Source organism: Pristis pectinata, chromosome 4 (assembly GCF_009764475.1).
Source record: "Pristis pectinata isolate sPriPec2 chromosome 4, sPriPec2.1.pri, whole genome shotgun sequence".
Classification (NCBI taxonomy): Eukaryota; Metazoa; Chordata; class Chondrichthyes; order Rhinopristiformes; family Pristidae; genus Pristis; species Pristis pectinata.
This window is the reverse complement of record NC_067408.1, coordinates 116,018,845-116,038,685: the sequence shown is the minus strand read 5'-3', so window position 1 is coordinate 116,038,685 and position 19,841 is coordinate 116,018,845. Positions and strand designations below refer to the sequence as shown.

Here is a 19,841-nt window from a genome sequence, read left to right as displayed (position 1 = left end):
TTGTGGGCCGAAGAGCCTGTATGTGCTGTAGGTTTTCTATGTTTCTATGTTTCTATTCAGTGATTACAGCATCACCATTTCAATACGACAGTATTCCACTGTTCATACTATTTACAGTCAATTGTTTCAAATTATAACACAGACATCTCTATCCAGAACTCACTCGAGCCCCTGAGACCCCCACCGGTCCCAGAAATCCCCCATTGTACCCATGGATACCACGTGCTCCTTCCCCGGGACATACGGGCACAGGGGTAACCCCAGAAGAGGGGCAGGCAATCAGTTTGGGCGGATCCCACGACTGCCCACCGCCTGGAGCTGTGAATGGCCACCTTGGCCAGGCCCAGGAGCAATCTGACCCGGAGAATTCACATAGGATTAGTGTAAGTGGGTATTTATCGGTTGGTACGGAGTTGTTGGGCCGAAGGGCCTGTTTCCGTGTGATATGACTAATATTTTTGCGCAGTTAGTTGCTGTGGTCAGAAAGGGCGGTGGAAGCAGAATCACGTGAAAGGAAAACTTTTGCAGAAGTGAGGAAGGAGTCTAACCAAATCGAACGTGCAAAGGCATTAACAGGAGATGGTTATTGTATCAACTGAGGTTACAGAATAACTGTCAGGTTATTGAATGGCGGAACAGACTTGTAGGGGTTCACAAGATCACAAGACAAAGGAGCAGGAGCAGGCCATTCGGTTCATTGAGTCTGCTCCGCTACCTCACCATTGGCTAAACTATTCTCCCATCTAGCCCCAGTTCCCGGCCTTTTCCCCATATCCCTTGATACCCTGACTAATTAGATACCCATCAATCTCCTCCTTAAACACCCCCAATGATCGGGCCTCTACAGCTGTACGTGGCAACGAATTCCATAAATCCACGACCCTCTGGCTACAGAAATTTCTTCTCATTTCTGTTCTGAATGGGTAGCCTCTAATTCTAAGACTGTGCCCTCTAGTCCTGGACTCACCCACCAAGGGAAACAACGTAGCCATATCTACTCTGTCCAGTCCTTTCAACATTCAAAATGTTTCTATGAGGTCCCCTCTCATTCTTCTGTACTCTGAAGGTTAAGTGTCTTCCTTCTATGTTGTCATGGCCCTAGGGCTAGTACCAGTACAATGGGCCCAATGGCCTTCTGCTCTGCTAGAAGTTTCCCTGGAATTGTGCGTTAGCTGCCATTAACTTGTCATTGCCACCACCCCGTCGGCACAGACTCTGCAGATTTGAGGTCTCCCCATAGCCCAAGCACAGGCCTCTGTGGGCCTGGCATTTAAACAGCAGCTTCAGAGGGCTGTGGCCGCACAGATCTGCATCCTAGGGAGCCAGAGGTAGGAGCCTGTGTCAACGAGATGTCACTCGGCCTGATTGGATTTGGACTGTCGGCAAACAGAGAGTGAACCCTTTCCGATTCGCAATTAACAGCAGGAGGGTCTCAAGTGGGTCCCTTCCAATTATCCAAGTCCAAACCAAGCTGTGGCTCCGCTCTAACTGGACGTGGCCTTGTATTTTTCTCTTTAAGGGCAGCTGCTCTCGGGTGCTTTTTTTGTCCATCAAGTTGTAGGTTAGATGGTGAGTTTCAGGCTATTTGACAGTTGCTGCATAACCTTCTGGTGGTCGAGGTTGTTGGGAGTGGGATGACCTCGTCCCACTTGTTTCCCCAGATTGAACGGTTCCCTTATACGTTGAGGTGAACTCTGATCTCACGATCTACCTTGTTGTGACCTTGCACCTTATTGCACTGCACTTTCTCTGTAGCTGTGACACTTTACTCTGTACTGTTATTGTTTTTACCTGTACTACCTCAATGCACTCTGTACTAACTCAATGTAACTGCACTGTGTAATGAATTGATCTGTACGATCGGTTTGCAAGACAAGTTTTTCACTGTACCCTGGTACAAGTGACAATAATAAACCAATTCCAATACCAACGCCAATCTATGGGGAGCTGAAAGACAAGGCTAATAGTCGCACAATGATATCACCTCCTTTCACCCCACTGAATCCTGGGAAGCCCTGGCTGGACAAGAGGAGAACAACCTGGATGGCTCTGAAGGCTGGAGCCTCCTTAATGGAGATCCATCTGAGCAGCGGGAGGAGTGCACGACTTCCCAAAGCACCCACTCACCCCTCCTGTGTCAGCCACCTCCTGTGCCAGAGTCTGCAGTTCCCACATTGGCCTCATCAGTCACCCCAGAACCCACAGAGCGGGAAGATAATCTGGAGGGACTGCCTGAGAAGGAGAACTGGGCAAATGGTATTGGTATCAGGCAGGCACGGTAGTGTAGCGGTTAGCGTAATGCTATTACGGCGCCAGCGACTCAGGTTCAATTCCGGCCACTGTCTGTAAGGAGTTTGTACGTCCTCCCCATGTGTCTGCGTGGGTTTCCTCCAGGTGCTCCGGTTTCCTCCCACATTCCAATGATGTACGGGTTAGGAAGTTGTGGGCGTGCTATGTTGGCGCCGGAAGCGTGGCGACACTTGTGGGCTGCCCCCCCCAGAACTCTCTGCGCAAAAGATGCATTTCACTGTGTGTTTTGATGTACATGTGACTAATAAAGATATCTTATCTTATCTTATTATTGTCACATTTACCGAGGTACAGTGTAAAGTGTTTGTCTGCATGCCATCCAGACAGATCAGTCCATATGTAAGCACATTGAGGTGATAAAAGAAAACTTGAAATTGATTGATCAGGAATGGTGTTTAGGGACTTGGAGTCAGGGTAGCCAATGGAATGGGAATCCATCATTCCTCAAAGTGGTAATTAGTGATTGGAAATTGGTTTATTCTTGTCACATGTACTGAGGTACAGTGAAAAGCTTTTGTTTTGAGTGCCATCCATACGGATCATTCCGTACACTGAGGTAGTAAAAAGAAAACAGTATACAGAATATAATGTTGCAGTTACAGAGAAAATGCAGTGCAGGTGGACAAATGAGGTGTAAGGGTGATGACGTAGATCGGGAGATCAAAAGTCCATCAGTTAGCGTGTGAGACGTCTGTTAAAGAGACTAATCACTGTGGGATAGGAGCTGTCCTTGAGTCTTTCTCTGATTATGTAAAAACATCCTGGAAAGATGACTGGAAGACTTGAATGTTTAGTCATTTTCATAGCCTCAGGTAATTCTGTTTATTCATTCATTTATTGGAAAGATTGGCATTTATTGCCCATTCCTAGTTGTCCTTTGACCGTTTGGGGGTGTGTGTGTGTGTGTGTGTGTGTGTGTGTGTGTGTGTGTGTGTGTGTGTGTGTGTGTGTGTGTGTGTGTGTGTGTGTGTGTGTGTGTGTGTGTGTGTGTGTGTGTGGTGGGGGCTTGTTGGGCCACTTAAGAGAGAGGCTAAGAGTCCACCTCATTCATGTGTGTGTGGAGTCACATACAGTCCAGACTGGGTAAGTGACTGAGAAAATCAGTGGATTAGATGTGTCTTCACGCCAACCCAGTAACTTCACAGTCACCATTACTGATCACAGCCAGAGAAAGAACAAACACCATGGGCAACGTGGCAAACTCTCAAAATCAAGGGAGGTTCAATTCCCTCAACCATTGTCTTCTGAGTTCATCACAACTGGCCAAGTGTTGGTTGCTTCACTCCCGCAGAGACCCTTGCTTACAGAGAGAGGCGGTCAGTACCAAGTTGCCTTCCCTCATTAGAGAAACAAAGGACTGCAGATGCTGGATAGATGAAAGACACCATGATGCTGGAGGAACTCAGCTGGCCAGGCAGCATCCGTGGAGAAAAGCAGGCGGTCAATGTTTCGGGTCAAGACCTTTCTTCAAGACCTTTTCTCCACAGATGCTGCCTGGCCTGCTGAGTTCCTCCAGCATCATAGTGTTTTTTACCTTCTCTCATTGCTGGGTCAGAGAGGCTGTGAGTTCAAGCCCCACTGCAGGCTTTGAGCACAGAATCTCGGCTAATGCTCCCTGCTGAGGGCTTCAGAAATTGTGATCCACAGATGGGAGAGGGACAAGGGGATACAGATCTAAAAGTCTGGGCTAAAGCTACAAAGCAAATGTGAGGATTATTGTTACTCCAGGAATAACTAGGATCTGGAACACAGGGGTGCTGGAAACAAGAGTCAGTCAGGGAACTTCAAGATAAGATAAGATAAGATTTCTTTATTAGTCACATGTACATCGAAACACACAGTGAAATGCATCTTCTGTGTAGTGTTCTGGGGGCAGCCCGCAAGTGTTGCCACGCTTCCAGCGCCAACATAGCACGCCCGCAACTTCCTAATGCATACGTCTTCGGAATGTGGGAAGAAACTGGAGCACCCGGAGGAAACCCACACAGAATTGAATGGGCACAGAAACACTGAAGGGAAAGAGTGGGGGTTTGATACTGATGGGATTGCTGCACCGGCAGTCAGCACAGACTCGATGGGCTGAATGGCCTCCTTCTGTGTTGTAACAATTCTGTGATTCTGTTAAAGGTGCCAGTTTTATGAGGTGATGTTATTCTGAGACCCTGTCCGTTCTCTGAGGCAGATATTAAAGATCCTGTGAACAACAGGATCACAAACAGAGACTGCAGGTGCTGGAATCTGGAGCTACATCAAGCTACTGGAGGAACTCAGTGGATCAGGCAGCATCCTGATCCAGAGTTTCGACCCGGAGCATCAACAATTTCTTTCCCCCCACAGATGCTGCTCGACCCGCTGAGTTCCTCCAGTAGGTTGTTTGTTGCTCTGGATTCCAACATCTGCCGTCTCTTGTGTCTCCACTGAAGAACATTCCCTTACTCAGGATAAAGACCACAGGATTTTTTTAAGTCCTTCAGGGAGAAGCTTCGGTCTCCCCTGAACAACTGGGGAGCTGGCCAAGAGTTTTGTACTCAGATCTCTGAGGATGTGGTTGGAATGAACGGCAGAGAGAGCAGCGAGAGAGCAAGGTGGGATTCAGAAGTAGCCAGAGGGAGCACCAACACAGATCAAGAAGGGCAGAGGTGGAAAACCAAAGGGAAGATTGGTATTGGTATTGGTAATGGTATTGGTATTGGTATTGGTATTGGTATTGGTATTGGTAATGGTATTGGTATTGGTATTGGTATTGGTAATGGTATTGGTATTGGTATTGGTATTGATATTGGTATTGGTAATGGTATTGGTATTGGTATTGGTATTGGTAATGGTATTGGTATTGGTATTGGTATTGATATTGGTATTGGTAATGGTATTGGTATTGGTATTGGTTTATTATTGTCACTTGTACCGAGGTACAGTGAAAAACTTGTCCTGCATACCGATCGTACAGATCAATTCATTACACAGTGCATTGAGGTAGTACAGGGTAAAAACAATACAGAATACAGAGTAAAGTGTCACAGCTACAGGGAAGTGCATTGCAGGTAGACAATAAGGTGCAAGGTCATAACAAGGTAGATTGTGAGGTCAAGAGTCCATCTCATCATAGAAGTCTCATCACAGTGGGATAGAAGCTGTCCTTGAGCCTGGTGGTACGTGCCCTCAGGGTCCTGTATCTTCAGCGTGATGGGAGAGGGGAGAAGAGGGAATGACCCGGGTGGGTGGGGTCTTTGATTATGCTGGCTGCTTCGCCAAGGCAGCGAGAGGTATAAACAGAGTCCATGGAGGGGAGGCTGGTGTCCGTGATGCGCTGGGCTGCGTCCACAACTCTCTGCAGTTTCTTGCGGTCCTGGGCAGAGCAGTTGCTGTCCCAAACTGTGATGTATCCAGATAGGATGCTTTCTACGGTGCATCAATAAAAGTTAGTGAGTGTCAAAGGGGACGTGCCGAATTTCTTTAGTCTCCTGAGGAAGTAGAGGTGCTGGTGAGCTTTCTTGGCTGTGGCATCTACGTGGTTGGACCAGGACAGGCTACTGGTGATGTTCACTCCAAAGAACTTGAAGTTCTCAACCCTCTCGACCTCAGCACCATTGATGTAGACAGGTGCATGTACACTGCCCCCTTTCCTGAAGTCAATGACCAGCTGTTTTGTTTTGCTGACATTGAGGGAAAGGTTGCTGTCATGATACCATGTCACTAAGCTCTCTCTCTCCTTCCTGCACTCCAATTCATTGTTATTTGAGATACGACCCACTACGGTGGTATCATCTGCAAACTTGGAGTTAGAGCAGAATCTGGCCACGCAGTCATGAGTGTATAGGGAGTAGAGTAGAGGGCTGAGGACGCAGCCTTGTGGGGCACCAGTGTTGAGAATAATCATGCTGGAGGTATTGCTGCCTATCCTCACTGATTGCGGTCTGTTGGTCACAGTGTCTCAGAAAGTGTGGCAGCGATAGTGGATGACAGAGAAACATTGCTAGGCAGCACAGTTCCTGGATGAGTAATTAATTGATTCCAATTACATTCATTTGCATAATTAAATGAGGCTTGAGCCCAGCCCCTCTCAGCAACCTGCAGTTGTCGAAAACATCACAGTCCGTGGATCCTGTAATGGCTGCTGCTTTGCTGTGAGTTATCGATGGGGATGGAAGCTATTATTTAATTTGGCAGCAGGGTTCCTCCTGCATGCAGAACAAGCATCTCCACAGTGAGGATGCTCCGAATCTGTACGTCTCATGCACAGTGGTGCAGCTAGTAGAACTGCTGCCTCAATCTCTAGCGACCCAGGTTCAACCCTGACCTCCGGTGCTGTCTGTGTGGAGTCTGCACGTTCTCCCGGTGACTGCGTGGGTTTCCCCCAGGTGCATCCCAAAGGCGTGTGGGTTGGTTGGCTTTTAGCCACTGTAATTTGCCCTTGAGAAACAAAAGGACTGCGGATGCTGGAATCTAGATGAAGAAACAACAAGATGCTGGATGAACTCAGCAGGTCAGGTAGCATCCGTGGAGAAAAGCAGACTGTCAGTGTTTCAGGTCAGGACCTTTCTTCAGGTCTTGAAAAAGGGTTCTGACCCAAAATGTTGACAGCCTGCTTTTCTCCACGGATGCTACCTGACCAGCTAAGCTCCTCCAGCATCTTGTTATAATTTGCTCCTACTGTGTAGGTGAGTGGGGGAAGTTGTTGGGAATATGGGGAGAATAAACTGGGATGTGTAAGATTAGTGTGAATGGTCGGCACTGACTCAATGGGTCACGGATTCTGTGCTGTATGACTCCCTGGAAACTATCTAACTCCAAGGGATGGATGTCTGAATGATGTTGGATGCCCTGTAACCGCATCGTGTTTTCCAGCAAGCCAGACATTCACACCTCATGATGGCTGACTTGTGAGGAGCAGGTGCTACCCCAGAGGGAAAGCAAATCAGGAAATGCTGAAAATGCAAGTCAGGCAGAAAGACGAGAGGAGAGCAAAGTTAGCATCAACTCCGTTTCTCTCTCCACAGCTGCTGACTGACCTGCTGGCTATTTCCAGCATTGTCTGCTTTCTGACTTTCCAGCATCCGTAGTGTGTTGAGTTTATATTCTGGGCCATGATTCTTTGGTTGAGAAGCCCTTGGGTGAAAGATCTCCCTGAGCCAAAGGGTGAGCCACCCCCAAGGTTGGAAGGAGCAGTGGGATTTTCAGCAGCTCACACAGACCGTGGATTGGGTGGCAGGGGGAAGAATGCAGAGTTTCCAGTTTTGAGAGAGAGAACCTGAGGTGGTGTAAGCTCCAAAAGGATGTGAATTGTTAAGCTTCATTCTTAATAGGCAACGGGAAGGAGAAAAAGGAGCAAAGGTGTTTGCCTGGTAAGATTGAAATTGGAATGAGAATTGGAATTGGTTTATTATTGTCACATGTACCGAGACACAGTGAAAAACTTAGTTTAGCATGCCATCCATACAGATCATTTCAAAACATCAGTACATCGAGGTAGTACAAAGGGAAGAGGTAACAGAATGCAGAATAAAGTGTTACAGTTACAGAGAAAGTGCAGTGCAGGCAGACAATAAGGTGCGAGGGCTATGATGAGGTAGACTGTGAGAAGAGTTCATCTTTAACATAGAAGAGGTCCATTCAAGAGGCTTATAACAGCGGGATAGAAGCTGCTCTTGAGCCTGGTGGTACGTGCTTTCAGGCTTTTGTATCTTCTGCCCGATGGGAAGGGGGGGAGAAGAGAGAATGTCTGGGGTGGGAGGGGTCTTTGATTATTCAGGCTGCTTTTCCAAGGCAGCAAGAAGTGTAGACGGAGTCCATGGGGATTAAAGGCAGCATTAAACAATGAACAGATTCACAATTCATTGAAGACTCCAGCAACAGAATATTGTGGTTCAGTCCACACTCAAGGTTACATCAGCATTGGACATGAGCCAAAATTGGTCCTTTCCTCTACACACGGAGCATGTGATGTACTAACATGGACACACTGAACTCCACTTCTAGAATCGAGGCACGTATCAGTGAGGAAGTGTTACTGAACTAGACGCAGCCAACAGAGAATGAATTACCCCCTGGTGTTGGTGAACAGAAGCTCTGTTTATTATCCTTGGAGCTCACTCGGGATGTACTTGCCTCGAACTTGCATCTCCTGTTTCTGCTCGACCAGTGACCTGTGGGAAATTTAAGTCACAGCCAGGCATTGGTCTGTCTTTTAGGAATAGTTTAGTCTTCCAGGTTTCCTTCTTGACTGAAAAAGAAAGAAAATTAGATTTGTTGATTTGAGATATGTATATGGACCTTCAAACACTCTCAGGATGGCTACACCGCAGGGTTAAATGCAGAACCGCAGAGAGCGGTCTCAACCACTACATTGGTCAATTTGGCCTCACAGAAGCTTCTGACTCCTTTAAATGAGAGGGGGTTGGAGGATCCTTCTCAAGTTCAGTTGTCATGGAGTCATTGACTAATGCAGCATGGAAACAGGCCCTTCAGCCCAACTCATCCATGCTGACCAAGATGCCCATCTGAGCTATTCCCATTTTCCCCCATTTGGCCCATATCCCTCTCAACCTTTCCTATCCTTATACCTGTCTAACTGTCTTTTAAATGTTGTTAATACACCTGCCTCAACCATTTCCTCTGGCAGCTCGTTCCATCTACCCACTACACTCTGCATGAAGAAGTTGCCCCTCAGGTCCCTTTTAAATTTTTCCCCTCTCACCATAACCCTATGCCCTCTAGCTTTTGATTCCCTTTCCCTGGGAAAAAGACAGTGCATATTCACCCTCATGATTTTATATACCTCGATAAGATTCTCCTGAGCTCCAGCGAATAAAGTCCTGGCCTGCCCAACCTCTCCCTATAACTGAGTCCCTCGAGTCCTGGCAGCATCCTCGTCAATCTTCACCAACGTCTTGCACAATGGCAACATAATGTCTGTTAGATCTGGAGATGATGTTGTCCAAGAGCTTCTTCAGAAGTCAAGAATGAGGCCAAAATCTTATGGTTACAGCCATTTTATAAGGTGTTCATCATAGAACAGGTCAGGCAGAGTGAGTCTGTACCAGCAAGCAAGACAAGTAAAGATGTAACAAAGGAACATGACCACATGCTCTCCTTTTATACTGCAAACCAGTCTAAACTGGTGTTGGACAAGAAAACTGTTAACAGGTACTGGCTGGGTCACACTTCAGCTTTGCAGATAAAGAAACCACAGAAGTATGGAACCAAGTGCACCACAAGTTACTGAAAGTTTACTGACAAACGGGTGATTAAACAAACATACAAGCAAGTGTAAAGAAAGCTAAAACTACAAGGAAAACCACAATAAAAACAACAATCTGGACCCTAACCCAACTCCTCTACTCAGTGCCCTGACTGATGAAGGCCAACGTGCCGAATGCCTTCTTGTCCTCAAAGATTTTTCACCATTCTGCATCTCCTGCACAATGAGGTGCAAGCCATGAGACAGAACAGGCAGGAAGACCAAGCACCCAATCACAGTGCAGACTGGGTTCAATTATGTCACCGCGCAAATTCTTTCCTCAGCATTCCTCGCTGTAACATGGCCGTTCGCCTCCAACGTTCTTCTCGCTGGAGTGCAATTAATCTACGGGAAAAGCGGAACGTTCAACCTTCATCACGAAGATCGCTCCAACTTACCAATTTTAACAGTAGCTCCATAGAAAGCATCCTATCTGGATGCATCACGGCTTGGTACGGCAACTGCTCTGCTGGAGACCGCAAGAAACTGCAGAGAGTTGTGGACACAGCTCAGTGCGTCACGGAAACCAGCCTCCCCTCCACGGACTCTGTCTACACTTCTCGCTGCCTCAGTAAAGCAGTCAACATAATCAAAGACCCCACCCACCCCAGACATTCTTTATTCTCCCCCCTCCCATTGGGTAGAAGATACAAAAACTTGAAGGCACGCACCACCAGGACAGCTTCTATCCCACTGTTATAAGGAAGGACCTTTCTTACGCTAAAGATGGACTTTTGATCTCTGAGTCAACCTCGTCATGGCCCTTGCGCTTTATTTGTTCAGCCGCACTGCACTTTCGCTGTAGCTACAACAATATATTCTGCATTGTTTTTCTGTTTATTTCCCTGATGTCTGTAAGGAGTTTGTACGTTCTCCCCGTGACTGTGTGGGTTTTCTCCGGGTGCTCCGGTTTCCTCCCACTTTCCAAAGACGTACGGGTTAGGAAGTTGTGGGCATGCTATGTTGGCGCTGGAAGCGTGGCGACACTTGCGGACTGCCCCCAGAACACACTACGCAAAAGTGTGTTCCTGTGTGTTCCGATGTACATGTGACTAATAAAGAAATCTTATCTTACTTATGTATGGAATGATGTGTCTGGATGCCTTGCAAAGGAAAGTGTTTCACTGTATCTTGGTACATGTGACAACAGTAATATATCAAATCAAACTTAAGTCATCAAGATACATCATGTAGATGATGCTGTGTGTGTGCACACTCAGTCATTGTCTCCTCGTCGTTGTTGATTCCTCCATTAATCTGTATGAGAGGCTGGGTCTTACTCCAAACATCGGGATGACCGAGGTTTTTCACCAACCTACCCCTGCCATACAACCCAGCCCTGGACAACAATATCCTCGGCAAGACTCTGGTCAGTGTGGATCACCTTCCGTGTTTTGGGAGCCTCCTTTCAGCAAGCGCAGACATCAATGATGAAACTCACCTTCAGTGCGTCAGCACAACCATCAGCTGCCTTAGTCAGTTCCTCTGCATCAAGTAACTCGAAGAACAAGATCTTGATCCCAGGATCAAGCTCATGCTCTACTGATCTGCAGTGTTCCTCGCTCTCCTGTATGTTTGGGAGACATGGACTATCTACACCAGGCACCTCAAAGCATTGGGGAGGTACCCACAACCTTGCCACCACAAAGCCCATGCAGGAGAAGAGAACTAACATTAGCATCTTCCCTGAAGCCAGAATTCCCAGCACTGAGATTCTGTTCATGGTCATCTCCAGTGGGCATGGGCCACATCGTCCAATGTTCAACACCAGACTCCTGGAACAAACACTCTGCTGTAGGCTCCATCAACATCAAGAGATTTCCAAAGTCAAAATCAAATCAAGTTTATTGCCGTCTGCACAAGTCCATGTGTGCACAGGTGCAATGAAAAACTTACCTGCAGCAGCATCACAGGCACAGAGCATCGGATAAGCAGCATTCACAAGAAAAACACAAATTAAACATAAATCATACACAATTTTTACAAGAAAGAGCACAATTAGAACAAAAAATACGAAGTCCATTTAAGTGCAAAGTGATCAAAGTGGTCACAGTGTTGCTATGCTGAGGTAGTGATTAGGGTTGTGCCGGTTGGTTCAAGAACCGAATGGTTGAAGGGAAGTAACTGTTCCTGAACCTGGTGGTGTGGGACTTCAGGCTTCTGTACCTCCTGCCCGATGGGAGCTGTGAGAAGATGGCATGGCCCGGATGGTGGGGGTCTTTGATGATGGATGTTGCCTTCTTGAGGCAGTACCTCCTGTAGATACTCTCGATGGTGGGGAGGGATGTGCTCGTGATGTATTGGGCTGAGTCCACTACACTCTGCAGCTTCTTACATTCATCTACATTCGAATTGCTGTACCAGACTATGATGCAACCAGTCAGGATATTTTCAGCAGTACACCTGTGTCTTCCCAAGGCCAAAACTCCCAGCATTGAGACTCTGTTCATGGTCAGCTCCAATGGATGTTGACTCCATCGTCCAATGTTCAACACCAGACTCCTGGAACAAATACTCTGCTGTAGGCTCCAGCAACAGTGAGAGATTTCCAGCAGGACAGGGAGAGCTCTTCACATTCCTCAAATACCTCCTTGGGGAAAAATGTAACATCCTCACTGACCCCTGGGAACTCCTGGGCCAAGAATGCACAAAGTGGTCGAGAAGCATCCAGGAAGACAGCAAGTGCTTTGAGTCCCTCTGTCCGAATCCAATCCAGCTGCTCACCCACCCTGTCAAACTGAACCTGCCCTACATAGAAAATAGAACAGCACAGGCCCTTCGGCCCACAATGTTGTGCCTATATAGCTATTCTCTCCTGCCTACAGAATGCCCATATCCCTCTATTTTCCTCTCATTCATGTGCCCATCCAAGACCCTCTTAAAAGCCCCCAATGAGTTTGCCTCCACCACCCTATCAGGCAACACATTCCTGGCATCCACCACTCTCTCAGTAAAAAACTTACCCCTCACGTCTGTTCTGAACCCCTCCCCCTCTCACCTTAAATGCATGCCCTCTGGTATTGGATCGCTCAATAATGTGAAAAAGCTATTGCTTGTCCACCCTATCTATGCCCCTCATAATTTTATACACGTCCAACAGATCACCCCTCAGCCTCCGCTGCTCCAGAGAAAAGAGCCCAAGTTTGTCCAGCCTCTTCTGATAACAACTGCCCTCTAATCCATGCAGCATCCTAGTAAACCTCCTCTGCACATGTGGCAAGGTTTGGAGATTTCACATTAGCCTCATCAGTCACCTCAGAAACCAGAAAACTGGGGATGAAGCAAGTCATCCTCAGTCCAGAGCAAGGGAGAAGGAATGCAGGATAAGGCTCCCTCCACACTGTCCCACCAAACATTCCCAGGACAGGGACAGCACGAGTTAGATACAGAGTAAAGCTTCAGAACGTGTATCCAGGTGGTCATCAGTACAGATGCAGGATCTTGTGATCCGTATGGGTTACTGGATTCTTGAAGGAAACTAGTGGGAGTTTATGAAGTGTTTTATCAGTGGATGATAGTGTGGGACAGACTGCTGAACAGAAAATATTGATGTGTCCTGTGACGATGTTTCAAATCATCAGTTCTGATGAAAGGTCATTGATCTGAAACGTTAACTCTGTTCCTTTCTCCACAGAAGCTGCCCGACCTGCTGAGTCTTCTAAAATCTAATTTGTCTCTTGCTGTGCCTCCTCAGATATTAGTCCCCCGGCACAAGGCGTGGATCACAGGCAGGTTCAACGCGAGCTGGGTGATGTCATCATACGCCTGCACAACCCGCTGGTCCTCACGCCATCCAGTATCCAAATCACCTGGACGGTGAGTACCAGGTCACCCTTGACTTTGCCCCGCAGGGCAATCCCTTCCATCATTGGTCAATGCTTCACTGGAATCAGTGCCTATCATGTCAATTCCGAGCCGTTGGTCAAGTCCCACTGCAGAGAGTGAGGCACAACACACAAAAATCTAGGCTGACCCTCTCAGAGGGAGCACTACACTGTCAGAGGAGCCAAGTTTCAAATGAATCATGAAACCAAAGTCCCATTGGTTCCATTAGAAGGATGGGAATGGCCCTATTTTGTCGAGGAGCAGAGGAAGTCCACCCAGTATTCCAGCCAACACATATCCCAGAATCCAACATTATTGAAAACAGATGATCCAGAAATCATTAATTTGCTCTTTGTGGGATCTTACTGTGTGCAGGTTGGCTGCCGTGCTTCTGTGGTACTTATACTTCAGAAGTCATATCAGAGATAGATAAAACTAGAGGACATCGACTTGGGATAAGGGGGAAGGATGTGGAGAGGACATGAGGAAGACCCTTTCCACTCAGTGAGTACCTGGAATGCACTGCCTGAGAGAGAGCTTGAATCTGGGTCTCCAACAGCATTTAAGAGGTGACGAGATGAGCACTTGAATCACTTAGCGACAGAGGGCTATGGATCAAGTGCTGGGAGATGGGGCTAGTATGGAGAGGTGCCCACTGGTCAGCATGGACAAGTTGGGCAGAGTGGCCTGTGTTAATACTGCACGGTTAAGCCTATATTATGTGTGAAGCACGTTAGTAAGTCTGAGAAAGGTAGGAAAGGTCTAATAGAAACGTAAGACTTTCTTCCTGACTCAGTTGCTGCTGAGTTTGAGTCCCAGTCCAGACTCTAACTCCAGACCAATGCTCCAGCATGGCAGGTACGGTAGTGCAGCGGTTAGCATAATGCTTTACAGCGCCAACGACCCGGGTTCAATTCCCGCCCCTGTCTGTAAGGAGTTTGTACGTTCTGCCAGTGTCTGCGTGGGTTTCCTCCGGGTGCTCCGGTTTCCTCCCACATTCCAAAAGACATACGGGTTAGGAAGTTGTGGGCGTGCTATGTTGGTGCCGGAAGCGTGGCGACACTTGCGAGCTGCCCCCAGAACACTCTACGCAAAAGGTGCATTTCACTGTGTGTTTCGATGTACATGTGACTAATAAAGATATCTTATCTTATCAGTGTGGGGTACTAAGGCCAGGGCTGCACTGTTGTGTAGGTCATAAAAACATGAGACCGTGCCCTCTCTCAGAGGGGCATTTCTTCCTTAACTGACATCAGTAAAATAAATGATCTTATTTATTATTGCTGTTCATGGGCAACCTCTGCAGGCAAATTGACTGGTACATTGTTAAAATGGTGCCAGCACTTCCTCAGGGATATCCTGGGGTTGAGAAAGCATTCACTTCATTGTTGATATTAATTAATGTCACTAAATGCATTCAGAATCAAAATCAGATTTTTATCACTGACTTTTAAGATAAGGCAAGATATTATTTGTCACATGTACATCTAAACACACAGTGAAATGCATCCATTTGCGTTACTGAGAATGTGCTGGGGGCAGCCCACAAGTGTCGCCACGCTTCCGGTGCCAACGTAGCATGCCCACAACTTCCTAACCCGTACATCTTTGGAATGTGGGAGGAAACCGGAGCACCCGGAGGAAACCCATGCAGACACGGGGAGAACATACAAACTCGGCAGCAGTACAGTGCAAAGATATAAAATTACTGTAACTTACAAAAATAAATAAATAGTGCACAAGAAAGAAAGGAATAATGAGGTAGTGTTCATGGATTCATGGACCATTCAGAAATCTGATGGCAGAGGGGAAGAAGCTGTTCCTGAATGATTGAGCATGGGTCTTCAGGCTCCTGTACCTCCTCCCCGATGATACGAGAAGCGGGCATGTCCCAGATGGTGAGGATCCTTTGTGATGGATGCCACCTTCTTGAGGCACCACCTCTTGAAGATGTCCTCGATGGTGGGGAGGGTTGTGCCCATGACGAAGCTGGCTGAGTCTACAACCCTCCACAGCCTCTTGCGATCCTGTGCATTGGCTCCTCCGTAACAGGCTGTGATGCAACCAGTCAGAATGCTCTCCGCTGTACCTGTGCGCTGCTGCTAGTGGGGTCTTGCTGGCAAAAATTTGATCCCCACACTTCCTCCTTTGTTGTTTAGAAAACACTCCATGTGCAAGTTCTTTCTTTGAAATGCAACATGGCTCAATGTCAGCACATGAAACAACAGATAAACGTCGACCATAATGGGAAAGGTGAAAGGCCCTGAGTCTGCTACAGAGCCATAGAGAATGGAAACAGGCCCTTCGGCCCAACTTGTCCTTGCTGACTGAGATACCCAGCAAGCTAATCCCATTGCCCACATTTGGCCCATATCCCTCTAAACCCCTCCAATCCATGTACTTATCCAAATGTCTTTTGAATGTTGTTGCATGGATATTGTTACATAGATAAGCTGATTTGTATTGGGGGAAATGGGTCAGGATAGATCTTGGTATTATTGGATTGATTCGATTACCTACAAGAAGAGGCAATGATTCATCCCACTTTGATAGATGCAGGAAGCTTCTTCCTCAGAAGGGCATACTCCTCAGTCATTTGAATTTCAGGAACAATATAATCGAAACTATAATCCTCGGTGCCTGGCCTTACATAGCCTTAGGCTGGCAATTAAAGTCCTCTTTTCAAGCTTTCAAACCACTGTTCATTTTGGGGACAGAGTTTGAATCAGATCAAGGAATTCCAAGATTGTCGACAAACCGTAAGTCAAACAGGGACAAGGGATTTTTGCCGTGAGGAGAGTCGGAAGTTGTGATTGTTCTCCCAGAGGTAGAGAAGTTTCGAGGAAAAGTTAATGCAGTGCTCATAATTATAAATAAGAAGAAACATTCTTTTAATGGGAGAGCCAATAACCAGGTGGGATCAATTGATGCATCAGTGGGGTGATGCAGAGGACTTTTTTTGTTTGTGGAGTTGTCATCCAGAATGCATTGACCGAAGGGGTGATGGAAATCAATTCAAGAGGATCTTACCAGGGGAGTTGGATATAACTGACTATTCACGGAGCTTTGAGGAGAAAGGAGGGCAAGCGCGACTAATTGGGCAGCTCTTTCAAAGAACCGGTGCAGGCACAATGGACCGAGTGACCTCATCCAGCACCACCATTTTACGATTTCGGGAACACTCAATTTCCGGTAATTCAGGTTAAAGTGAGGTCATGTCATCCCTGAATGAAAACAGCTGCATCTTGGACTGGAATTGTTGGCTGGAGTTACTGGCCTATAAAATCTCATGACACACTCGGAGACCATTCAGAAGCTCCTTGAAAGAATTATCCAATTAGTCCCACTCCATCTGGTCTTTCCTCATAGCTCAGTAAATATTTCCTTTTTATCCAATTTCCCTTTGAAGATTACCCAAATCTTTCCCATCCTCATTTAAATGCGGTGTCCAGAATTGGAAACACTGGTCCAACCAGTGATTTTTAAAGATTTGTTATAATCTCCTTATTTTTGTGTTATGTGAATCTGTTTATAAACCCGATGCTCTTGAACATAGCCGCCGTCCATTTGGGGGACGATAACCTTGTGATTTTCTTGGAAGCACTCCAGAGGCTTGGACTGATGATCCTGAGATGTGAATTCAAAATCCACCGTGTATGCATGGGAATTAAAATTTTGTTATTTATATATTCTGGAATTTAAGAAGCTCATCTCAGTAATGGTGACAATGGAAAAATAGGATTGTTGCAAAAATCTTATCTGGTTCACCAGCATCCTTAACAGAAAGACATCGAACATCACTACCAAGTCCATGCCAATATGCACTCCAAAGTAAAATGTATGATTCTCTGAAAGGGCCCAACAAGCTAGTTAACTGTATCAAACTCCTACCAATCATTTCACAGATGGTATCAAGTACCAATGATAACCCTCACCGACTTTTACCAATGCACCACAGAAAGCATCCTATCTGGACGCATCACGGCTTGGTATGGCAAGTGCTCTGCCCGGGACCACTAGAAACTGTGGACACAGCTCAGCACATCACAGAAACCAGCCTCCCCTCCGTGGACTCTGTCTTCACTTCTTGCTGCCTTGGTAAAGCAGCCAACATAATCAAAGTCCCCTCCCACCCCGGACATTCTCTCTTCTCCCCTCTCCCATCGGGCAGAAGATACAAAAGCCTGAAAGCACGTACCACCAGGCTCAAGGACAGCTTCTATCACACTGTCCTAAGACTATTGAACGGTTCCCTAGTATGATAAGATGGACTCCTGACCTCACAATCTACCTTGCACCTTATTGTCTACCTGCACTGCACTTTCTCTGTAGCTGTGACTCTTTATTCTGCATACTGTATTGTCTTACCTTGTACTGCCTCAATGCACTGTGTAATGAATTGATCTGTACGATCGGTATGCAAAACAAGTTTTCACTGTACCTCGGTACAAGTGACAATAATAAACCAGTTCCAATAGCAGTTGATGCCCATGTCTACTGACTAAACAAAGATCAGCTTCATCGACTTGTTGCTGTTTTACAAGGCATTGGTGAGGCTGCACTTGAAGTACTGTGCGCAGTTTTGGTCGCCCTGTTATAGGAAAGACGTCATTAAGCTGGAATGAGTGCAGAGAAGATTTAGGAGGATGTTGCCAGGACTCGAGGGCCTGAGTTATCGGGAGAGGTTGGGCAGTCTAGGACTTTATAGCATGAGGTGTATAACATCATGAGGGGCGTAGGTAGGTTGAACGCACACAGTCTTTTTCCCAGAGGAAATGAATCAAAAACTAGAGAGCATAGGTTTAAGGTGAGAGGGGAAAGATCTAAAAGGGAGCTGAGGAACAACTTCTTCATGCTCAGGGTGGTGCGTACATAGAACGAGCTGCTGGGGAAGTGCTTGAGGCAGGTACAATAACAGCATTTAAAAGGCATTTGGACAGGTCCATGGATAGGAAAGGTCTAGGGGGATATGGGCCAAACATGGGCAAATGGGACTAGTTTAAGTGGGCACCTTAGTCAGCATGGACAAGATGGGCCGAAGGGCCTGTTTCCGTACTGTTAATCTATGAGTCTAATTGGTTTATTATTGTTGCATGTACTGAGGTACAGTGAAAAGCTTTGTTTTGCATGCCATATGTACAGATCATCCCAAAACATGAGTACATTGAGGTGGTACACAGGGAAAAGCAATAACAGAATGCAGAACATCGTGTTACCATTACAGAGAAAGTGCAGTGGAGGCAGACAATAAAGTGAAAGGGCCACGATGAGAGAGTTTGTGAGGTCAAGAGTTCATATTTATCGTACAAGATTGGTATTGGTATTGGTTTATTATTGTCACTTGTACCGAGGTACAGTGAAAAGCTTGTCGTACAAACCGAAAAAGCTTGTCTTACAAACCGAAAACTTACAAGAGGTCTGTTCAAGAGTCTTATGACAAGGGGATAGAAGCTGGCCTTGAGTCTGGTGGTTTATGCAGTCAGGATATTATATCTTCTGCCTATTGGGAGGGGGAGAAGAGAGAATGACCAGAGTAGGAGGGGTCCTTAGTTATGATGGCTGCTTCCATAGGTGAGTGTTAAATGCCAATGTCGCCCATGTCTACTGACAAAAACAAATCAGCTTCACGGACTTGTACTTCTATCTTCAAAGAATTAGTGGGCATAGGTTCCCAGATCTTGCATCTACTCTGAAATGTTACTGTTAGGTCCTGGAGGGTGATGAACAAGTCAGGTTGGCTGAGAGAAACCAGCTGCCTCTTCTCTTGGTTCCACACAGGTTGACCGGCAGTCGCAGTTCATCCAGGGCTACCGGGTGCTGTTCCGTCAAATCTCCGGCCTCCCTTCCCCTTCCTCCTGGCAGGTGCTGGAGGTCAAGGTGCCGACGGAGCGCAGCACCGTCCTGACCAACCTGAAGAAGGGAGTCAGCTACGAGATGAAGGTCCGTCCATACTTCAACGAGTTTCAGGGGATAGACAGTGAGTCGAAGACGGCACGCACGAACGAGGAAGGTGAGTCTTTCAGCGGCACGTGTACTTCTGATGGAGCCACCTGATGTTTTTAACTCGTTACAGCACAGGAGGGGGCTGTTTGGCCCATTGAGTCTGTGCCAGCTCCTGTATAGAAACCCCATCTGTTCCATTCCTCTGCCCCTTCCCTGCAGTCCGCAGGCAGCACAGTGGAGCAGTTAGGAGAACCGTTGACTCACAGTGACAGAGAACCAGGTTCAATCCTTGCGATCAGCCACGATCGTATTGAATGGGGGAGCAGGCTCAAGGTGTTGGGTGGCCGACCCCTGCTCCTAATTCTCACGTTGGTATAACATATCACCAGTCCATCTGACCATAACCGATTTTTACATTATATGTACAGAGGTTGGGTAGGAAAGTGGTGTACCAACTGATGATTGGTACAATGTACATGTACTAATGCTGGTATACCAGGATTTCAGAAGGATGAAGGGGAATCTC

The 19,841-nt window shown here is 46.8% G+C and overlaps 1 protein-coding gene across 1 annotated transcript in view; it reads left to right on the top strand.

The window, feature by feature from the left end:
- Positions 1-19,841, top strand: part of robo2 (roundabout, axon guidance receptor, homolog 2 (Drosophila)) — a 1,057,792-nt gene that overhangs the window by 940,715 nt on the left and 97,236 nt on the right. Inside the window, exons 14-15 of the mRNA XM_052015293.1 lie at positions 13,242-13,363; positions 19,151-19,382. Coding sequence (XP_051871253.1) covers positions 13,242-13,363; positions 19,151-19,382 — 354 coding nt within the window. The remainder of the gene's footprint in view (positions 1-13,241; positions 13,364-19,150; positions 19,383-19,841) is intronic.